This window comes from Pleurodeles waltl, chromosome 8, assembly GCF_031143425.1.
Source record: "Pleurodeles waltl isolate 20211129_DDA chromosome 8, aPleWal1.hap1.20221129, whole genome shotgun sequence".
Classification (NCBI taxonomy): Eukaryota; Metazoa; Chordata; class Amphibia; order Caudata; family Salamandridae; genus Pleurodeles; species Pleurodeles waltl.
In genome coordinates, this window is record NC_090447.1 from 466,984,409 (window position 1) to 467,006,074 (window position 21,666).

The 21,666-nt window shown below is 45.0% G+C and overlaps 1 protein-coding gene across 1 annotated transcript in view; it reads left to right on the forward strand.

The window, feature by feature from the left end:
- The window catches only part of LOC138250052 (interleukin-1 receptor-like 1), a 637,768-nt gene that overhangs the window by 137,428 nt on the left and 478,674 nt on the right, over positions 1-21,666 (forward strand). Inside the window, exon 2 of the mRNA XM_069204432.1 lies at positions 4,749-4,828. Coding sequence (XP_069060533.1) covers positions 4,749-4,828 — 80 coding nt within the window. The remainder of the gene's footprint in view (positions 1-4,748; positions 4,829-21,666) is intronic.

Here is a 21,666-nt window from a genome sequence, read left to right on the forward strand (position 1 = left end):
TGGGTAGGCCTAGCGCCCGCGACAGGAAACGCCCCAAAGCGCAACGTGGACACATCCAACTTTTTGGAAGAAAACAGAGGTGTTTTTTGCGAAGTGCCTACCTGTAGAATTTGGCCTCTAGCTCAGCCGGCACCTAGGGAAACCTACCAAACCTGTGCATTTCTGAAAACTAGAGACCTAGGGGAATCCAAGATGGGGTGACTTGCGGGGCTCGGACCAGGTTCTGTTACCCAGAATCCTTTGCAAACCTCAAAATTTGGCTAAAAAAACACATGTTACTCGCATTTCTGTGGCACAAAGTTCTGGAATCTGAGAGGAGCCACAAATTTCCTTCCACCCAGCGTTCCCCCAAGTCTCCCAATAAAAATTATACCTCACCTTTGTGGGTAGGCCTAGCGCCCGCGATAGAAAACGCCCCAAAGTGCAACGTGGACACATCCACATTTTTGGAAGAAAACAGAGGTGTTTTTTGCGAAGTGCCTACCTGTAGATTTTGGCCTCTAGCTCAGCCGGCACCTAGGGAAACTTACCAAACCTGTGCATTTCTGAAAACTAGAGACCTAGGGGAATCTAAGGAGGGGTGACTTGCGGGGCTCGGACTAGGTTCTGTTATCCAGAATCCTTTGCAAACCTCAAAATTTGGCTAAAAAAACACATGTTCCTCACATTTCTGTGGCAGAAAGTTCTGGAATCTGGGAGGAGCCACAAATTTCCTTCCACCCAGCGTTCCCCCAAGTGTCCCGATAAAAATGATACCTCACTTGTGTGGGTAGGCCTAGCGCCCGCGACAGGAAACGCCCCAAAGCGCAACGTGGACACATCCAAATTTTTGGAAGAAAACAGAGGTGTTTTTTGCGAAGTGCCTACCTGTAGATTTTGGCCTCTAGCTCAGCCGGCACCAAGGGAAACCTACCAAACTTGGTCATTTCTGAAAACTAGAGACCTAGGGGAATCCACGATGGGGTGACTTGCGGGGCTCGGACCAGGTTCTGTTTCCCAGAATCCTTTGCAAACTTCAAAATTTGGCTAAAAAAACACATGTTACTCACATTTCTGTGGCAGAAAGTTCTGGAATCTGAGAGGAGCCACAAATTTCCTTCCACCCAGCGTTCCCCCAAGTCTCCCGATAAAAATGATACCTCACTTGTGTGGGTAGGACTAGCGCCCACGAAAGGAAAGGGCCCAAAACACAACGTGGACACATCACATTTTTTTATAAAAAGCAGTGCCTACCTGTGGATTTTGTCCTGTAGCTCAGCCGGCACCTGGGGAAACCTAGCAAACCAGTGCATTTTTGAAAACTAGAAACCCAGGGGAATTCAAGATGGGGTGACTTGCGGGGCTCTGACCAGGTTATGTTACCCAGAATCCTTTGCAAACATCAAAATTTGGCCCAAAAACACTTTTTCCTCTCATTTCGGTGACAGAAAGTTCTGGAATCTGAGAGGAGCCACAAATTTCCTTCCACCCAGCATTCCCCTAAGTCTCTCGATAAAAATGGTACCTCACTTCTGTGGGTAGGCCTAGCGCCCACAAAAGGAAATGGCCCAAAACACAACGTGGACACAACATATTTTTTCACAGAAAACAGAGGTGTTTTTCTTTTTTTTGCAAGGTGCCTACCGGTGGAGTTTGGCCTGTAGCTCAGCTGGCCCTAGGGGGGGCAGAAATGCCCTAAAATAAATTTGCTACCCCCAACTGACACCCCCCCCCCCCCCCCGGGAGCGACCCTTGCCTACGGGGTCGCTCCCCCTGCGTGACATTGCCGCCAAAAAACAAATCCCCGGTGCCTAGTGGTTTCTGCCCCCTTGGGGGCAGATTGCCCTAAACTCTGCCAATCTGCCCCCAGGGGGCAGAAATGGTCTAAATACAATTTGCCCCCCAGGGGAGCGACCCTTGCCTGATGGGTCGCTCCCCATCTCTAAAAAAACAAACAAACAAAAAAAAAAAAATTGCCCCTGGCGCCTAGAGGTTTCTGCCCCCCCGGGGGCAGATTGGCCTAATAATAGGCCGATCTGCCCCCACGGGGGGCAGAAATGGCCTAAAATAAATTTGCCTCCCATAGCCCCCCCCTCCCCCCGGGAGCGACCCTTGCCTACGGGGTCGCTCCCCCTGCGTGACATTGGCGCCAAAAAACAAATCCCCGGTGCCTAGTGGTTTCTAAACTCGGCCAATCTGCCCCCAGGGGGGCAGAAATGGTATAAATACAATTTGCCCCCCTGGGGAGCGACCCTTGCCTGATAGGTCGCTCCCCATCTCTAAAAAAAGTAACAAAAAAAAAAACAAAGAAAAAAAAAAATTGCCCTGGTGCCTAGAGGTTTCTGCCCCCCCTGGGGGCGACCCTTGCCTAAGGGGTCGCTCCCCTTGCATGAAATTCACGCAAAGAAAAAACTCCCTGGTGTCTAGTGGTTTCTGCCCCCCTTGGCCTCATCAAAATAGGCCAATCTTGCCTAAGGGGTCGCTCCCCACCTAAAAAAATAAAATGAAACATAAAAAAAAAGAAAAAAATGCTCCCCATGGGAGCGACCCTTGCCCAAGGGGTCGCTCCCTTATGTGAATTTCAGTAAAAAAATAAAATAATCCCTGGTGTCTAGTGGGGTTTCAAAAGCCGGATTGCAAGCAATCCGGCTTTTGAAACCCTCGGAGAGACTTCAAAGGGAAGGAAATACTTTTCCATCCCTTTGAAGCCCCTCCGGGCCTCCCCCAGTGATTGAAAGAGAAATGCTTTTGCATTTCTCTTTCAATCGCGCTGGAAGCAGAGCTTCCAGCGCGATGGGGGAGGCCCCTGTGACAAATCAGCGCGCGCTCGCGCGCTGACGTCACAGGGGGGGTGGGGGGGTTGGGGTGGAAGGGGAAGGTCTTCCCCTTCCATCCCCGCCTTGGGGGGGGAGGGGGGTTCACAGGGGGCGCGCTAGCGCACCCCCAAGTTCCCCTGTGCCATGGCGGAGATGATCTCGTCCAAGGCACAGGGGAAATGTAGCCTTGGACGAGATCATCTCGTCCAAGGCACAGAACAGGTTAACAACGAACGATAATAAACTGTGTTTATTATTGTTTTGTTGTTAAAGGGGCAAGGCCAGGGAGGATGACAGGGACGAGGGAATGCACTATGCACTCCTCTCTCTCCTGTGTTCTCTCCAGCCTGGCCCTGTGTTGCCTGGCTGGAGAGAGCAGGCACAGAATCCCAATCTGCCTGGGAGCACCCTGGCTGCTCTGAGCAGTGTCAGGATTGGCTACCGTGCAGGATGGGAGTCTGTGCCGACAGTGATGTGGAAAGAGGAGAAGGTATATTTTATGTACTTGTTTATTTATTTGGATTAAATGTTTTTGTTCCCCCTGATTCCCCCCCACGTGCCACCCCACCCCTTTAGCGTGCAGTGTGCAGCGACTGGTCCACGTATGCAAATAACTATGTTTTTTTACGGAAATCTCATCATAAGACCATTAATGAATTACGTGACTACCAGTGGCAAATTAAAAAATGTACAAAAATTGATATTCAAACGAGAACGTCGGCTCAAACACACCAGGTTCACGGGTCTACATTTGGACTTGAAATAGGCTGATTTCCAGGTTTCTTTTCAGATTCTCCTTCAGGCTTTCAGGGAGAGTGTTGGTAGGTGGTTAGGAGATTTCAGCAATATGTGCTCTGAAAGGTGCAGGGACTTTCAATGAAGGTACAAACAAGGTCACCTGTAGCACAATTATTAACACAGGTGCCGTTCTCCCAATTTCAGCAAAGATCCCACGGTACCTTTCATAGGTGCTCACAGAAACTGTGAAAGTGCAGGATACTGTTAGGGTACTTCATCACTCTGTGCATCATTGAAAAGAGCACTGAATGTGCAGTCCTGGACAACACCTGCACATGGGGAGCCATGCCCTTGGTTAAAAAATGTGGTAGTTCAGGGTGCACATGCACGTATTGTTAGCTTTTTAAATGGCACAGATAATCCAGATGCATGTGCAACCCTGAAGACCTTTCAGATGGGGACCAAACCTTTCAGATCAATATGGGCTGTGGTGTGTCCCTGCACCTAACAGGTAGTATATGCCGTACAAGGTCCGAAATATCTCCCTTGTACCTATTAAAGCTCACCCTCACTAATGTGTATCAACTAATTGCCACCTTATTTGTGATTGTGCATTGAATATGGTACAAGGTGTGTTGTAGCCTTTTCAGTAAGAAAATACTATTGTCCTAACAGGACAAATGGAATTAAGTGTTATTTGCAAAGGGACCATCATTTTGTTAATAGTGTTTAAGGACTATCTCAAAGTAAGGCAATGCAGTAATTTGCGTGGTGTTGCCTTACTCTGCGATAGAGAGGCGTTCCATGGGAACACATGTTTTTTATGCTTTCACAGTTACCAACCCTGATAAACCTGGGAGTGCGCCACAATCCTACACCTCCCCAGGTGAGTCATAATGAGGAGAAGTCTCTTTATTTCTCCTCGTTTTTCCTCTTTCTATGTGCACCATGGTGACAGGGATCCTGCATTAGCGCTAGGCAGACAAAAGGGCACCAGCACACTTGGAAAGGACAAGAATGCTCTGTACTGGATAAATACACTGTATTTCTGTCCTTTCCCTGTGACACAGGGCAGTGCAGCAAGGTGACTTGCTGTGCTGCCCTACACCACCAAGCCCATACATCTGGGCCTAAATGTGCATAGCTTAATTTGTAATATATGCAGGTTTATGTTATATTGTTCGATATCCTAATGCATTGACCCTTTCTTACCAGATTCACCTATAGATGGAGCCTATTGATGTGGCTCCTCTCATCTACTGCTGCACCAAATTCAACAGCACAGCTGCTATCTTGTAAGTGCCCTTTTAATTTGAGTTTTATTTGGTTAATATGATGTCCTTCTGTAAAGTATGAAATATGTGTTCATATTTTTTAGGTCTCAGCTACATAATATATGTTTAGAGTGGACTATGGGTCAATCCCATGTTCGTGAATAGATAGCTTTTTGTCTGCCTTACCTCTATGCTCCTGATTTATTTGATTTCCTCCCCAATATTTTGGTGGTCCTGCCCAGGCGAAATTTGGTCTCATAGAATTTTGATTTGATGACATATCCTTCCACTGCTGATATCTGAGCTTGCCTGAAGTGCACTGTAGAAACTAGTACTCACCCTCCCTCCTTGCTCCTCCTTCATCCCAATAGCTCTCTTTACTTCCCCCTTTCTCACCATCACCCAGCATCCTCTAACTCCATCCTTCTTTTTTCAATTGACTTTATTTGCAATTGCACCATCAGCAGAAGACTAAGGTAAAAAGAGTTCAAGCATTTCAAGATGGTCACCTACATGTGCTTTTGTGCACAAATATGCTATGGACAGCTAGCATTTTTTTCTTTGACAAATCTGATTTAAAGATGACTGCCATAGATGCATGAGCATTCGCATTGACCATCTTTGAATGGCATTTGTTAAAACATGCATTCAAAGATGGCTGCTGTGAATGGACATGCATCCACGGTTGTCGTCATTGAATGTGTTGTGATATGTTTTATAAATTCATTGCATATGCACGAACATTCACATTAGCTATCTGAGACAAAAAAAGAATTGGCCAATACAACAGGTTTCATGACAGAGACCTATGGCCTTGCCAATCCTTGCTGTGCATAGGGGTCTATCCAAACAAACCTAAAAAACAACATTAAAAATCTATCCCTCTCTTTATGTATATCTATCTATCTATCTATCTATCTATCTATCTATCTATCTATCTATCTATCTATCTATCTATCTATCTATCTATCTATCTATCTATCTATCTATCTATCTATCTATCTATCTGTCTGTCTGTCTATCTATCTATCTATCTATCTATCTATCTATCTATCTATCTATCTATCTATCTATCTATCTATCTATCTATCTCTCTATCTATAGATATGTGGTAGATGTGTGATATTTCTACTGACTACCTTCAGTGGAGTGCTGTACATGTTCAGCGACAAGCATAACATCATTGAGTGAAAAAAGATGGACCTGGATTGAAGATGGTCAATATATGGTGATGTAGGGTTGTTTCAAGAGGTGAGGCTTCAGCTCTTTCCTAAATAAGAGCAGTGTTGTGGCGGTTGCGATGGTATGGGAATATTGTTACAGCCCCTAGGTTTATACATAGAAAAGACCTGCCGTCTTGTTTTTTATAATTTGCACCACTTAGGGCCTCATTACGAGTTTGGAGTCCGAGCGCCACATTACAACCCTGGCTGTCGAGGGAACTGACAGCTCTGACAGGATCAGAGAACCTGGTGGTCTGGAGGTAGGTGGTGGTCCTAATCCACTGGGGATTACGACCTCGTTCTCTGCCAGCCTTTCCATAGCGGTAGCACCGCCATGAAAAGGCTGGAGCAGAACAAGTGCAGGGGGTCCCCTGCACTGCTCATGCACTTGGCACGGAGAGTGAAGGGGTCCCCCTGACCAGCACCATCGCAATGTTCACTGTCTGCTTTGTAAACAGTGAACATTGCAAGGGTGCTGGTGCACACTGCATGCTACAGCATTGTCGCCAGCAAAATTAGTAGCCGGACACAAAGCTGTAGCCTGTTTCCGCCTCGGCTAGCTGACCTAGTGGGAAACGCTTATTAACTCCAGCGAGGAAGTCACCGCATAGGCAGCTGCCACTCTGTCAGGAGTTTGGCGGATGGAGTTTTCCATCTGCCAAACTCTAAATTGGGCCCTTAGTCTGCAGGTGATGGTGTCTTGGCTGTGAGTATGCAGAGATCCACCAGAGTTTGTTATCTTGTCTACAAGATAAGCAAGAGGGCCGGTGGTGATAGCTTTGTTAGTTAAGTACCTCATTTGAAGATGATGCAGACTGGCAAGGACAGCCATTGAACTTCCAGCAGGATGCGGGAGATATCATCATATTTCTTCAGGCTGTGGATGAGACGTGCTGCATCATGTCGGTTGCCCCTAGGGGATGCCAGTATAGCATCTGTGAGGCCATGGAGTGGTTCTCTACCATTATCCATATTCAAGAGTGCAAGAGCTTTTTCAGCAATTCTTTCTTTGGAAAAGAGAGGTGGTGCCAGTTTGTCTTTGTTTTTCTGGCGATGTGTTCCTTTATGGTGAGGTTGGTGTCAAGGATGAAATCAAGTGACTTGCATTGGGTTAAATTTGAGCTTCGAAGACGTCAAGGTTCATGTCATTGAGCCAGGTTTGTTCTGTATTTTGTTTATTGTTCAGGGCATATGACATGACATATGTCTTGGATGGGTTGACCTTCAGGTAGATGCTGGACATCCAGGTTTGGATGATGTGTAAGCAGTGTTAGAAGCATTGGATGTCTAAAGCAGAGAAGCATTGATGTACAGTTGTGTATCATTGGCACATTGGTGAATATTAATGCTGTTATCTGTTAGCAGAGCACCAAGCTGCTCCATGTATAGGTTGAAGATGGCATGAAACAGTATTGAGCCTGGGGTGACTTAACAGGTAATAGTGATCGTTTGTGACTTGGATGTGCACATTGTTGTCAGTTGGAAAGGTATGAGGAAAAGCAGTGAAGGAAATTACCTGTGAATATCATTTGAGACTCTGGGGTACGTATGAGAGAGGGATGCCTGACTGTGTCTGAGACAGCTAAAATGTCCAGGAATATAAGGAGCCATCTTTATCTGTGGTCAAAAAGTTATTGTCTATGATGTGTAAGATAGTGGTTTCCCTGCTACAGTGTGATCCAACGCCAGACTGATAGTCATGCAGGAGATGGCTAGTATTGATATGGTCTCAAATTTGAACAAAGACTGCCTTTCAGTGATCTTCCCAATGAATGGTAGATGAGTGAAGGGCCGGTAGTTGGCTAGGTCTCCAGGGTCTTGTGTAGTTTCTTTAAAAGTGGAGGGAATTCGCTTATCTTGAGAGCTTCTCAGTAGATATCTTGAGTGAGGAAGGCACTGACAATGAAATGTAGGGGTAAGAGTGCATTGCCAGAAAGAGATTTAATGAAAGATAATCGTAAGACATTGTCTTCATACGAAGTGGCTTTGAGGGAGTTGTATTGCAAAGGGATCTGGGAGAGATGGGGATTCGAAGGCTGACCATTACAGAAATCTATGGGAAGGGGTCAGTATAAGAATTAAAGCAGGCTAGGTGCTGTTGATGTGCTGTCGGATCTTCTGTATTTCTTCACTAAAGAGCAGAGGTTGATGGCAATGCATGTTTCTGTGGAATTGTCACACACTCACCTAATTTCAACCATCGGAATGATATAGGACCCTCACTCCCAGCTGGGGGAACTTAATGAAACAACTAACAAATGTCTTGTTCCATCAACAGCCCTCAGACGGGTAAGGGGGCTGGGACAAAACAAGGGGACTTCTCTGCTGTCTTGTGCTCCACCTAGTAGGATCTAGACTCTCTGTACCTCGTTATCCTTACACTGGTATGGAACACTAAAAAACAACAATAGGAAAAGTCACCAATGGGCTCTTAACTCAAATGATCAATCAATCGTTTACACTGTATGTACACTTACACACATCATCATGAATATTGCATGAGAGAGAGCAGAAACCATTTCCAGAATAAACTGGAGATTTTCCAGCACTCTGGAACATACAAGGATCAGACTCAAAATGCGAATAAAAATTTAAGCTCTCGGAGATTCTCCCAAAATACAAGTTACAACTTGTCAAGAACACAGTGGCAAACTTTCAGTTCAGATACAATAAGGTTCAGAGCACTGCAGTGCAAGAGTCCAGAGTGCTGGGCTTTATGGAGGATATTACTCAAAACCAATGTTTAATGCCTGCAAAAGAGCTCATGCCTTCATAGGAATCAGTCTTTGAATTAGATGCTAACGTTTGGATTAGTGCTCATTAACCTGAGGGAAAGTACTTAGCCTACTTTAGTATTTTATCTTGAATCCACAAATGACAGGGGGCTTGGTGCAAGAAGCTCAAGAGCAAGTTGAATTGTAGCTCATGAAGGAAGACACAGGAAGCGTGGCAGAAGCCAAGATTCCAGAATCATCCGGAAGGCTTGAAAGACTAGAGTGCTGGAAGTTCCAGGCGATTCTGGAGGTGAGTGCAGGGACGATTATTGTGCAGAACTGGAATGAGGCCAAGTGCCAATGCACTTCAGAGGGGGGTTTTATGCTGGAAGAAAAGAGTGTTCCAGAAGGCATGTGTCTGATGTAGCAGCATGGAAACATCCAAAGAACCAGGGGAAAATCACGTATTACATAAAACAAATATAAGGCTTTGCAAGTGGCAGGTGCAATGGTAATTGGAAACAATTAACACATATAACGGAACCCCAGAGCATGATGGTACAGTTCAATGGGTCACCAAGGAAGCATACTTATCTGAAAAAGACATCTGATGAACTGCAGGTGCAAAACAGACTAAACTTGCATAGCAAAAGAACAGGTGGGTCAATGGTTAAGGCTTTCTGGGAAGGAAATCATGGATGCCTCAAGACACCAAGGCGCCACAATGGAAGGATGAATTGGAGTGCTCTGGATGTGGAGGTACCACAAGGGAAGGGTGACATGGGCCCAAAGAGTAAAACCAGTAGCACATTGGGCACAAGATGGAGTTGTGACAGGATTAAGGCAAGAGGGGTTTAGCAGGAAGTTGCTGCAGTGTCTTGAACAGCATTCTGCTTCTGTTCTGCATTAAGGTTTTATGGAGAAGTGACTGAAGGATCTAAAATTTTGATCTTCTCTTTTGTGTTGACCATGGTTTGTTGGCAGGATGCTACTAAGCATGGAGATGGGGATGGCAAAGCGTTCGATCCTGTCCAGGGGCATGGGTGGTTTGCATTGGATTGTTGGTAATGTTGAAACGACAAAGTTGAGGGGGTGGCCTTTGGAGTATGTTGGTTGTGTGACATGCTGTACCACATTGAGTGTGCCAATAAGTTTGAAAAGGCTGTCTCCTGTTTTTTTTTTTTTAATCAAACTGAGGCCCTGATTTAAGAAAAGTGGAGCGGAACCCACTGCAGCCCCACATTTCTGTAGCATTCCCCTAACACCACCATGTGTGCGCCGTATTTAATATAGGGCTCACCATGGCAGTAGGTAGGGGAACTAGCATCAGAATGTTTTGATGCTAGTTTGGTGCTTTGCAGGACTAGGGTAAATAATTCTGACCTAATCCTGCAAAGCACCCAAAGGCCCATTTAAACCAATGGGAGTCTCCTTTTAATGCCTGCTCTAAGCAGGCGTTAAATGTGCTGAAAAAAATTATGCAATTAAATCTCTTCAATTTGTAAATTTGGTGTGGCGATTTTGGCCTCGTTGGGCCCCAACAGCCTGGAAAAAATGACCCTTATGTGGAGCAAGGAGGCACTTAAATCAGCCCCTATGTTCATTGATTTTCAAGTTTACAGCACAAGAAATCAAGGTGTACACATCATAGGGCCTATGTCTATTAGCGAGCTAGTAATAGAAACAGTTTTGCCTTTTCAACAGGCTCCTAGTGATTTGTGCTTCAGACTTACATTGAAATAGGGCATATCCCAAAGACATTGTCAAAACATATAGGGGGTCATTATGACCCCGTGGTCACACAGTCACTTAATGTGGCGGTAGTACCGCCAACAGGCTGGCATTACTTACCGCCACATTTTGACACTGGCGGGTTGGCTACCACTGTACCACTACAACCGCCATGGCGGTAGCAGCCGCTGTGCTGGAGATAACCATCTTCAACCCGGTGGCCGCCATTGAGCCGCCGGCGGGATTATGACCCAGCCTACCGCCATGGTTTTCGTGGCATTCGTAGGCCCTATCAGTGGCAGGGAATTCCTTCCCTATCACTGATAGGAGGCCCCCCCACCTCTCGGGACATCCCCCACCTCTCCTACATCCACGCCCCCAATAACACACACATACACACAATCATTCACACATACATACACGCATGCATTCTTCCAATCAAAGACACATCGCATCACAGACACATCCTCACACACTTCAAAACATGCACGCAGACATGCATTCCTATTTCCATACATACACGTACTCACACTTTCATACATTTACGCACACAATCAACACTAAACACACTTGCACATTCACACACACACTCACACATACATATACACAGCCCCACACACACACACAACACCCCCCACCCACCTCCCCTGTCACAGACCCGACTTACCTGGATCCAGCGGGTCTTCCGGCCGGAGACGGGACGGGGCGCTGCTACCGCCAGCAGCGCCCACCAGCAGAACACTGCCAGGCTGTATTATTTTTCAGAATACGGCTGGCGGCAGTCTACTGGCATGGCACTGCCGGTGGTAACAGCACCACCTTACCGCCATCCACCAGTATGGCCACAGACGGATTTCCGTCCTTCTTGTGGCAGAAATCCGGCTGTGGTCATATTATGGTGGACGGATGGTAGCCACAGTGACGGTCTTTTGGTGGCCGTCGCTGTGGTGGTAGGCGGTTTTTACCGCTGATGTTATAATGAGGACCATAGTCACATAGCCACAGTAAAGAGTTACATATAAACCCTGGGAATCAAAATAATAAAATACAAAAATAAAACCTTCGGATTGAACAAGGAACAAATGTGTCAGGGTTGTAGAAATTCTAGTATTGTGTGAGGATGTAGCTGAGAGTTACGGGAGGGTTATTTCGACTAGGTTTCTCAGAGCACAAGGACTGGACATTTGGCTGAGCTCATATTTGAAATAGGTGAAGGGTTCTAGTTTGTGTTGGGCACGAGAAAAGAGGGAGAACCCCCGGTAAGTACTGCACTAAGGGACACCAAATACATTCAAAATTTTTGCTAGTGTCTGTAATACTGCCAGTTATATGCTCCATTGTAAGTGCATGCCATAGCCAGGTGTGCCATAACATATTGAAGGTGCACTGGATTTTTGCCACGAAGCTGCCAAGGTCATCTTGGCTGCTCCAAGACATAGCCATAGAATACCGCGGTCTTCTTGTGTTTGTTGTTTGAGAGAGGGATCTCGTAGACCAAGCAAGACATTCGCTGGAGCCGAGGGTACTTTATCTGGGCAAAGATCTCCTCACATAAAGGTCAGATCACTGGGCAATCCCACCAAATATGATAAAAATCTCCCATTAAGCCACAGCCTCTCCAGCATCTATCTGTCTTGTTGGAGTCTCCTAATTTTTTTTCTGTGTGAAAATACCAATCATAAATGGCTCATTATGAACCTGGCAGTGGCGGAAAAGACCGCCACAGGCATGGCGGTCTGAACCACCATATAATAAACACAGCGAGGGCCGCCTGTGGCGGCCCTCTACCACCGCCAGGCTACCACCGACAGGCAGCCTGACGATGGTGGATTACATTATCCGACAGGGCAGCGCTGCAAGCAGCACTGCCTTCCCGATAATGTACCCTGTTTCCCCTAGCCTTCCCCTGGCAGGTTCCCCCGCCAGGGAAAGGCTGGCGGAAGGGGTGCTCCGGGATCCCTCTGGAGGCCCCTGCACTGCCCATGCACTTGGCATGGGCAGTGCAGTGCCCCATCATGCAGGTCGGCAGTGATCTGCGCGATGGGTGCTGCTGCACCTGCCGCACTGAGGCATTGACGACGGCTCCATGTGAAACCGTCAGCAATGTCCCGGCCCAGCAGAATGTTCGGAATGTGGCCGGTGGGGTCTCAAGGGGGCTGGCGGTCTATGGAAAGACCGCCAGCATGAACACTGCGGTGTTTACTGCTGTGTTCATAATGACCCCCCAGATCTTACATGCTCTGCCACTTAGTAATCTTGAGTAGATAATCAGATTTACATCACCCAGTGATCCATAGTGCATTTTCAAATTTGGACCACAATAGTTAGTACCTATGATATATCATCAGTCAGTAAATCTTAGTGCATGTCTGATTTGCCTCTTCACTCAGAAATCTGTCTTGCATGTTCAGATGTGTCCTACAATTCAGTAATGCTAAGTAGCTAGTCAGATTTGCATCATTACACATTAATCCTTGATGCATACATATTGTTCAATCACTCTGTAATCTTTTGGGCATTTTCATATTTTCACCATCATTCTGCCCTTCATATTGGATATACAAACATTTCTCATCACTCAACAATAGTTACTAATTGTACAGATTAGCATCATCACTGACTAGTATTCAATGCATACTCAGATTTGAACTCTTACACATTGATACTAAGTACAAATTAATAGTTTAATCATCACTCAGAAACTTTGTTTGCCTGTCTACATTTGCACTAAAGGTCGGATTTAGAGTTTGGCAGATGGGTTACTCCGTCACAAACGTAAGAGATATCCTGTCTGCTGTATTTGCCATCTCTCACCACGGCTGACAGAAAATCTCTGTCCCAAGAATTTGCTGAATATCAGAAAGGAACAGCATTGAGGGCCAGATGTAGCAAAGTGGTTGCGCCTTACAAACAGCGAAAAACACCGTTTGCGAGGCGCAAAAGGCTCTTTGCTATGCAGAAATGCATCCGACTCGCAAAATGCATTTCCGACTCGCAAATAGGAAGGGGTGTTCCCTTCCTATTTGCGACTTGCAATGCAATGCAATGCAATGCAATTTCATTTGTGACCGCGAAAGCGGTCGCAAATGAAATCGCAGTTACCATCCACTTGAAGTGCTGCAGATGAAAAAAAAAAAAACTGCTTTATTACAAAGCAGTCACGGACATGGTGGTCTGCTGTCTCCAGCAGGCCACCATCCCAGTGAGTGCCCATACTCGCAATGGGGTCGCAAACTGCGACCCACCTCATTAATATTAATGAGGTGGGTCTTTGCGACCCCATTGCGAGTTGCAGAAGGTGTCTGAGACACCTTTCTGCATACCAAATTGCGACTTGCAATTTGAGAGTCGCATGAACTCGCAAATTGCAAGTCGCAGTTTGGTTTCTTGCTACATCTGGCCCTGACTGTCTCTGGAAACCACTTCATACCCACATTCTTTGTGATGCCTGCAGCTCCTTGTTCCATAAAAAGACATTACATTGTTTATTTACATTTAGCTACAATTCAAACACCTGATCCAGTGGAGGGAAATTAAGTTGTGTTTCCCTTGATATTTCTGCGATCGTTCAATGCTTCATTGAATAGGAGAATGTGGGGTCCTGGTCTATCTTGTTGTGAAGGTAGATTGTGATGCCAGTAGTATCACCCCTTACAAGCATGTTTCTGAGTTACAACCTCTCTTTTGTACTAATTAAAGCTGTGTGTGCCAAAACACAGGGCTGGCTTTAGCACTAGTGACTCCTGGTGCAACAATCATTTTGGCACTGCCCCATGACCTCCTCCTCAGATTCCCTCACTAACACCCATTTAAAAAAAAAACGCTTATCTCTCCATAGATCCTCTCACACATACATTTAGATTGTTTTAAAGTTCTGGTAAAGGCTGGCTTTACTAATCCACTCAGCTATTCACATAAAATACAAAACTATTTTTTGCAGCAGGCATATTAACCTTCTACGCTACTTTATGGTGAATCAAAACTGCCACTTGACAAAACTGTGATCTGTTTTTTCTAGCGGGAACATTAATCACAAGAGTTATCTTGACATTTTGCTTACTTCTGGAAAGCAGAATGTACGTGAACTCTACAGCAGGTGCTTTTAAACTGTTAGTTATTTCTAAACACAGCACCCCCCCTGAGGTTAATGGTCAGCATCCAGTGTGGCCGCACCCATTGCAGCCCCCTAAAACTGGCCCTGCCAAAGCACCATGACCAGAGTAACCATAGATGGGATTCCTATTTCCTCATCTCCAACATCCTAATGGTTTCATTGTCTATCCCACTCTGAGAACATCATAGAAAATATGTATAACTAGTAAAGACAGATGCACAGAAAATCAAATCAATTGCTTGAATACCTCACTTGCCACAATGTGATTTTATCTAGTCCAAACTACGGATGAACACTTTTTGTTTTGCCTGTTGCAAATGGCCCTCTCTACAGGGTCACCCCTAAACTTGTTGCCTTCCTCCTCCTACTTTATGCTGAATTTTTAATTGATGGCCTTAGATCTCCGTGCACTTTACCACTGCTAACCAGAGCCAAAGTGCTTATGCTCCATCCCCTAAACGTGGTTTGATTGGCATATTCCTGATTGGCATATTTAATTTACATGTAAGGCCCTTGTAAAGTGGTAATCCATATACGCAGGGCCTGTAAATTAAATGCTACGAGTGGGCCTACAGCAGCTATTGTGCCACCCACTTAAGCAGCACCTTAAAACTTGTCCATATACTGTCATAAATCTCCCAGTCAATCAGGGACGAAATGAACCCCCATTTTATGCGGTTGTCTTTGAAAACTAAAAAATATGCAAGCTTGTCTAGCATGCTGCCCCGAGTTAGCAAGCCAGGTACCTTAGCCAATGCTTTTTAAAGTGTTCTGACATTGTAAGCCAGCAGAATCTCTTTTGATGAAAACCCTACCAAAATGGTGAAAATCCCACCAAATTTTGCGCCACCATTTTAACTTCTGCCCTGACCCAGGCATTAAGTTTTGACACAAATCAGGCTGTGCGTCATTTTCCGACTCCGCCTCCCGGCGGGATTTTTTCCCAGAAGCATAAATACGACGCACGGGCGTTTAAGTCATTTTTTGGACGGGAACCCCTACCTTGCCGATGATTAACACAAGGCGGTTTACGCATCCAGAAAATGACACACACAGTGGGATTTTGACGTCCGCGGGCTCGGGCATCAAAGTTTTAATATGGGGCAAGGTTTGCGCCGATTGTGCGTCAAAATTTTTGACGCACATTCGGCGCAGACAGAGTATAAATATGCCCCTTAACTGCCAGCAGCCCATATTCAAATGAGGGCCTGTGTTGGAAGGCTGTCACATCCCACAGGACCAAAGTCCAAATTCAGAGAAGGTCTTATCTCGTCACATTATCGATATGCATACCAAGAACACTAAAGCATATGTAGAATGGGCTGCACTAACAACTTCACGAAGCTGCCAAAATGTTTGTTCTTTGTCAATTACGATTTGTGTTTAGTAAAAGGTTTCCAAGTGCGGGACAAAGAAATTCTATTGTAATTTTAAGCTTCGAGGCAGGCATTTAGTACCCTACAGTGGCCTGCCATCTGAACAGCTAAGATTTTTGTTTACTTAGGACACTACCTTGAACTCGGTTATGGGGAAATATTCGTTCAATACAAAGAGGCGTGAAAATGCTTCTTCCGTTATTTATCTTCTCTAAAGCAATGGCACTCTAGGGTCATTTTTAGACTTTGAATAAGAGCTGCTGGTAGCCGAGCGCACATTCTAACAATGCTATCACCATTTGGAAGCCCTTCCTGATCAGATTATTATTTCCTCTAATCAGTTGGTCTACCGTGTGTTACAATACTGCACAAAGAAGACCTTAATGCACTCTATTTCTATTGCTTTATTTTCAAGTCCATGTATCACATGGATGCTCCAGATAGCATAACTGAGGATTTATCTGGAACATTTTATACAAAGCAACAGATGTTTTCCATGGTCGGTTTGGCTAAACCACTACCCACATTTCTGTGTAAGGGACATCATTGACTCTCAGAACTGGCAACAACAATTTATGTCCCCTGCACGTATCTTTATTGTCCAATGCAGTGCAACCAAAGAATTCTGTACTACCCTCTTGTCAACTTCTCCAACCAGTCTATGGATCGCATAGTGTGAGAAAATAGGTTGAGGGTACTGACATTCTACTCAAGCAACAGCCACAAGGCATGTCAGGGTGAACAACAAAAGGTCACTAAAATAACCAGTGCTTAATCCTCTGGTAGCTCAGCACAAAAGCAGTCAGGCTTAACTTAGAGGCAATAAATAAAGTATTTATGCAACCCTTAAACAGCAATAAAGTGAAAAGACAATACAAGAAAAATCCCAGACTAATTTAGGAAAATAGAGTAAATGTTAATGGATTGTTTAACACCAAAACAACAAAAATCCAATCAGTAAAACCAGTTAAGAATTTTTAAATTTTGAAATGATAAATAGTGCCCAAAAGATCAAAGTGCCAACCACAGACATCTAGTCTCACATAACTGACAAAAAGTCGGAAGTTATAGCCAACCACAATGGAGTAAGATCTGGTTACACAAAGTAGATTGGGTCCAGTCCCCGCTTACCTTCAGGCTTAGAAAGATTTTTGAGAAAAAATGCGTGTAGAGGTAAAGTTCAGCAAGGCAAGGGAGACAGCAGAGATCAAGAAGGAGGTGCCATCTTCGAGGAGCCATTGGATGAAATTACAGTGAAAATTTCTAAGTTCGGAGTTTGTCTCTTTTTTGGAAGTTGAAAGTCCCCAGCAGGAACAAGTTGCAGGCTATATCAGACGAGGACTCCACAAGGCCAGATACCCCTTCTGCGAGGAGTCACTGAACAGGGTTTGTTGTTGCAGAGATTAACTTTGCAGGAGCTACCATGAAGTCAGGCCAACTGGTGATGCTCCTTGTGTGAATTGGTAAGCAGGTAGGTCCCTCTCTCCTCTCAGTTCTCAGGATACTTTTTGGCTTAAAATGTTTCAAAATTTTGGGATTAGGCTATCTGGACACCTTTAGTACCATATCCAAGGGTCAAGGCCTGGAGGGGCACGTGGAGGGTCTGGACTCACTTAGTCCGGGTTCAGGTGTGGGTTGAAGATGGTTGGAGCATTCTTTGTCCCTGATCAGGAGGCAAGCCAACTAGTTCAAGCAGAACAGCAGATCTCAAGCAGCAGTGCTGTACTCCGATGCCACAAGGCAGGCTTCAGGCAGCAGGACAGTCCTCTTGGTGCAGCAGAACAGTCCTTGGAAGAATAGAGCAGACCACTGGCAGCAGGGCAGTCCCTAGAGTGTCCTCCACAGGTCCAGAAGTAAAGTGAAGAGCGGATCTGAGGGTTCTAATTTTATACCTGGTGCCGGTTTTGAAGTGAAATAAATTTCTGGAGTCCCCCCAACAACCGCCCACACAGAGGGTTAGGGAATTTCCTGCATCACTGCTGTTAGAGAAGGAGATTTAACAGAAAATATTAATGAAATATTCATGTATTTGAGTGATGAATTTGCATAGAAAATTAAATAATTTAGAAGAAGTAATGCACACATTTGAAAATGTGCCCACATGAGTGATTGCAATTGTTCACGAAGTGTGCTTATTAATGCCTATGAATATGAAATATTGAGGTTATGTCTGAAAAATGTAGTAATATGTTATACTGAAGGTTATGTTTTATGCATTAGTCTTAATAATTAAAAGCCTTAATTTAGCGGAAGTCTTGCCCTAGTTGCATGGCCCCTCATCAAGCTGTGTTTCTTAAACGTTTAATAAAATGTCTGCATAGAGAGCTGAACTGTGATTTTCCATTGTGCTGACCTAATGCATTCATAACTGAAGTCTTTTTCATGAAAACAGCTTATTAGATGATGCTGTTCCTGTTGAAGGAAACATTGTAAATTTAACATGTACCAGACTAAATTTCCCAGGCACCAAACAAAGGAAGACACTGACTGGCAGTCCGCTGGAGGCTTTTCAGGGGTCGCTGGTCCTCTAGAATGCGATGCTTCTTTTCTTGCAGCTTTTCGAAGCAGGAGACGGGCCGGTAGGGCTGGGGCTGAGTCAGTTGTTGTCTCCTTCTCTTCTCTGTGGGGGTTTTCAACTCAGCAGTCCTTCTTCTTTCTTGGGGTCGTCAGGAAATCTGAAGAGCTGGGTTTAGGGTCGCCCCTAAATACTAAAGTTAGGGGTGTGTTAGGGTCAGAGGGCAGTAGCCAATGACTACTGTTCCTGAAGGGAGGCTTCACCCTCCTTGTGCCCACTCCCTCTGGGGAGGTGGGAATATCCCTGATGGTCCTAATCCTCCAAAGCAAGATGGTAGATTTCTCAAGGAGGGGGTCACTTTAGCTCTGGACACCTTAGGGGTGATCCTGGCTGAGGGGGTGACTCGTCCTTGTTTTTCTCATTATCCCTCTGCACTTGCCGCCAAAAGTGGGGTCTCGTCCGGGGATCGGGCATCTCCACTAGCTGGAGTACCCTGGGGCACTGTAACACCAGGAATGAGCCTTTGAGGCTCACTGCTAGGTGTTACAGTTCCTGCAGGGAGAGGTGTGAAGCACCTCCACCCAGGACAGGCTCTGTTTATAACCACAGAGTGCACAAAGGCACTCACTCCATGTGGTCAGAAACTCGTCTGGGAGTGGCAGGCTGGCACAGACCGGTCAGCCTTGCACTAGCAGTTGGGCTAACATACAGGGGGCAACTCTAAGACGCCCTCTGTCTACATTTTTCAATAAATTCCACACTGGCATTAGTGTGGGCTTATTGTGCTGAGAAGTTTGATACCAAACTTCCCAGTATTCAGTGTAGCCATTATGGAGCTGTGAAGTTCGTAATGACAAACTCCCAGACCATATTCTCAGTATGGCTACCCTGCACTTACAATGTCTAAGCACTGACTTAGACACTGTATCCCTCACCTGTGGGATAGTGTGCCCTGCTTTAGGGCTGTAAGACCTGCTAGAGGGGTGACTTACCTATGCCACAGGCGTTGGTTTGTGGGCATGGCACTCTGAGGGGAGTGCCATGACGACTTTGTCTTTTCTCCCCACTAGTACACACAAGCTGTAAAGCAGTGTGCATGTACTAAGTGAGGGCTCCCTGAGGGTGGCAGAATACATGCTGCAGCCATTAGGGACCTTCCCTGAACACAGGGACCTTGGTACCAGGGGTACTTTTTACAAGGGGCTTAACTGTGTGCAAGGGCTGTGCCAATTGTGGAAACAAGGGTACAGTTTTAGGGAAAGAACATTGGTGCTGGGGCCTGGTTAGCAGGGTCCCAGGACACTTCCAATCAAAGCTGGCATCAACACTAGGCAAAAAGTGGGGGTGACCATGCCAACAGTGGCATTTTCCTACAGATATCCTTTGTGCAGCTGTTCTTATATATGATTTGCAATGTGATTCTGGAATGTGTAATAATTCAAGCTTTGATTAGACTGCGTCTCTTTCATAGGTTCGGCCAGCTGATGCTGTTCTTGTATGTTTATCATTTCATATTGAGATTAACTTACATGACCTTAGCATTGTTAATGTAGTGAAATAAATATTCTAACTTTTACTTAAAGGTGTGGTTATTCATGACTGAAAGGTCATGGTGTGTGATAATTACTGACTCCTATTGATTATTGATTACTAATGTTATTGATTGTTATTGATTATTGATTTACATGTACTGGATTTATGGTGGGAACATCTAAGCATAGTCAAAAGGTTCATCGACCTATTCGTGTCCCCTTGTAAGTTTACTTACCAAGGTCAGGTGCGCCAACAGTGATGGTAGCAGAGGATGATTTGTCTCCTTCGGAGCCCATCATAGATGCCCATTACAGCTTGTGTTCATAGAGTCAGTAGCAGACTGGTGGTCACAGTTGCCCGGTACTAGTGATGTTCACAGAGATAATAGCAGAGAGGTATAGAGACTAACAGTGATGGTAGTTTGATAATCTTGTCTTTTGAGAGTTCATTATTATTGACATTTGGATTTATTTTCACAATGATACAAATTGGAGGGAAAGTCCTTAAGTCCCGAAATGACTTACCCGGAATCTCGGAGCCCACTAATGGTTGTTTGAGGATGTTCTCTGTGTTTTAGTGATAAGAGTGAATTAATTAGGTTTTGTGCTTGCACTGCTTATGCAAATCACAGGTGAATTGTGAAGTTTGTGATGGTTTAGGGAGTTTTTGTACTCCAAATGAAGTTGTAGAAGGAGTGTGCGTACTCCACAGTTTGAGAGTAGGAAAGCCGTTGAACTTCATATGTGTGGGCGCTTTGTGCTAAAAAATTGGCCATTTGGTTGTTGATGTATGGACCCTGCATTGTCTAAGACTCCGGAGTACACTGAAAAGTGTATGAGACACTTGGTTTATGCTTTAATTTGTCTGGTTTAGTAGTTCGAACGGGCATGGTGGGTAAGTCAGAGTGTGAGTCAAAGTGAGTGAAAGAAAATTTTGACTAAGAGCTGGCGAGTGCTATGTGCACCAGGACAAACCCATTGAGCAGCTGAGAGTAAAATTTGCATGTCAAATTTCGCTTGTAAACCAGGGAATCTGAGAAAGAAGGATTAGCTGCAAGAGCGAGAGATGTCAATGAAAAATCTGTAAAGTTTCCGAAACAACTGTGTTACCTTTCCTGTAGTAAACCAGCAAATTGGGTTTTGGTTTTTGGTTAGTGCTCGCAATATTTTGCATTAGTTTGTGTGAAACTGAGTTTGGGAGGACAAGCCACAAGACTTTATCAGCTGCAGTGTGTAGGTGTGATGTCATTGGAGCCGCGCTGGGATAGATTGGTTAGTGAGAAGGGTTACGCATGGATTTGCAGCCTTCTGTGTAGCGCAATTGGATGAGAATGGGGGCGAAGAGTATTCTGGGATTAAAAGTCACTTTCTGATTTGATTTTTGAACAAACATAAAGGTCGAAAAGCTGAAATTTCTCAAAGATTTAAAGAGTGTCTTGAGGAGAGATACATACATTACAGCAAGTATAGGAGAGGTTACACCCCGAGAGGGTACACCAGCTTACATTGTAATAGAAGAAAAATATGTTGCACCATGTCTTTGGTTAAAGCAATGGTGCAAGGTGACAGAGAAAGAGGGAAGCTTAGCATTTTTCGTAAATTGGACTTTCAATTTGAGAGTTCTAGAGAATCTAATGATGATACTGTATTAGTC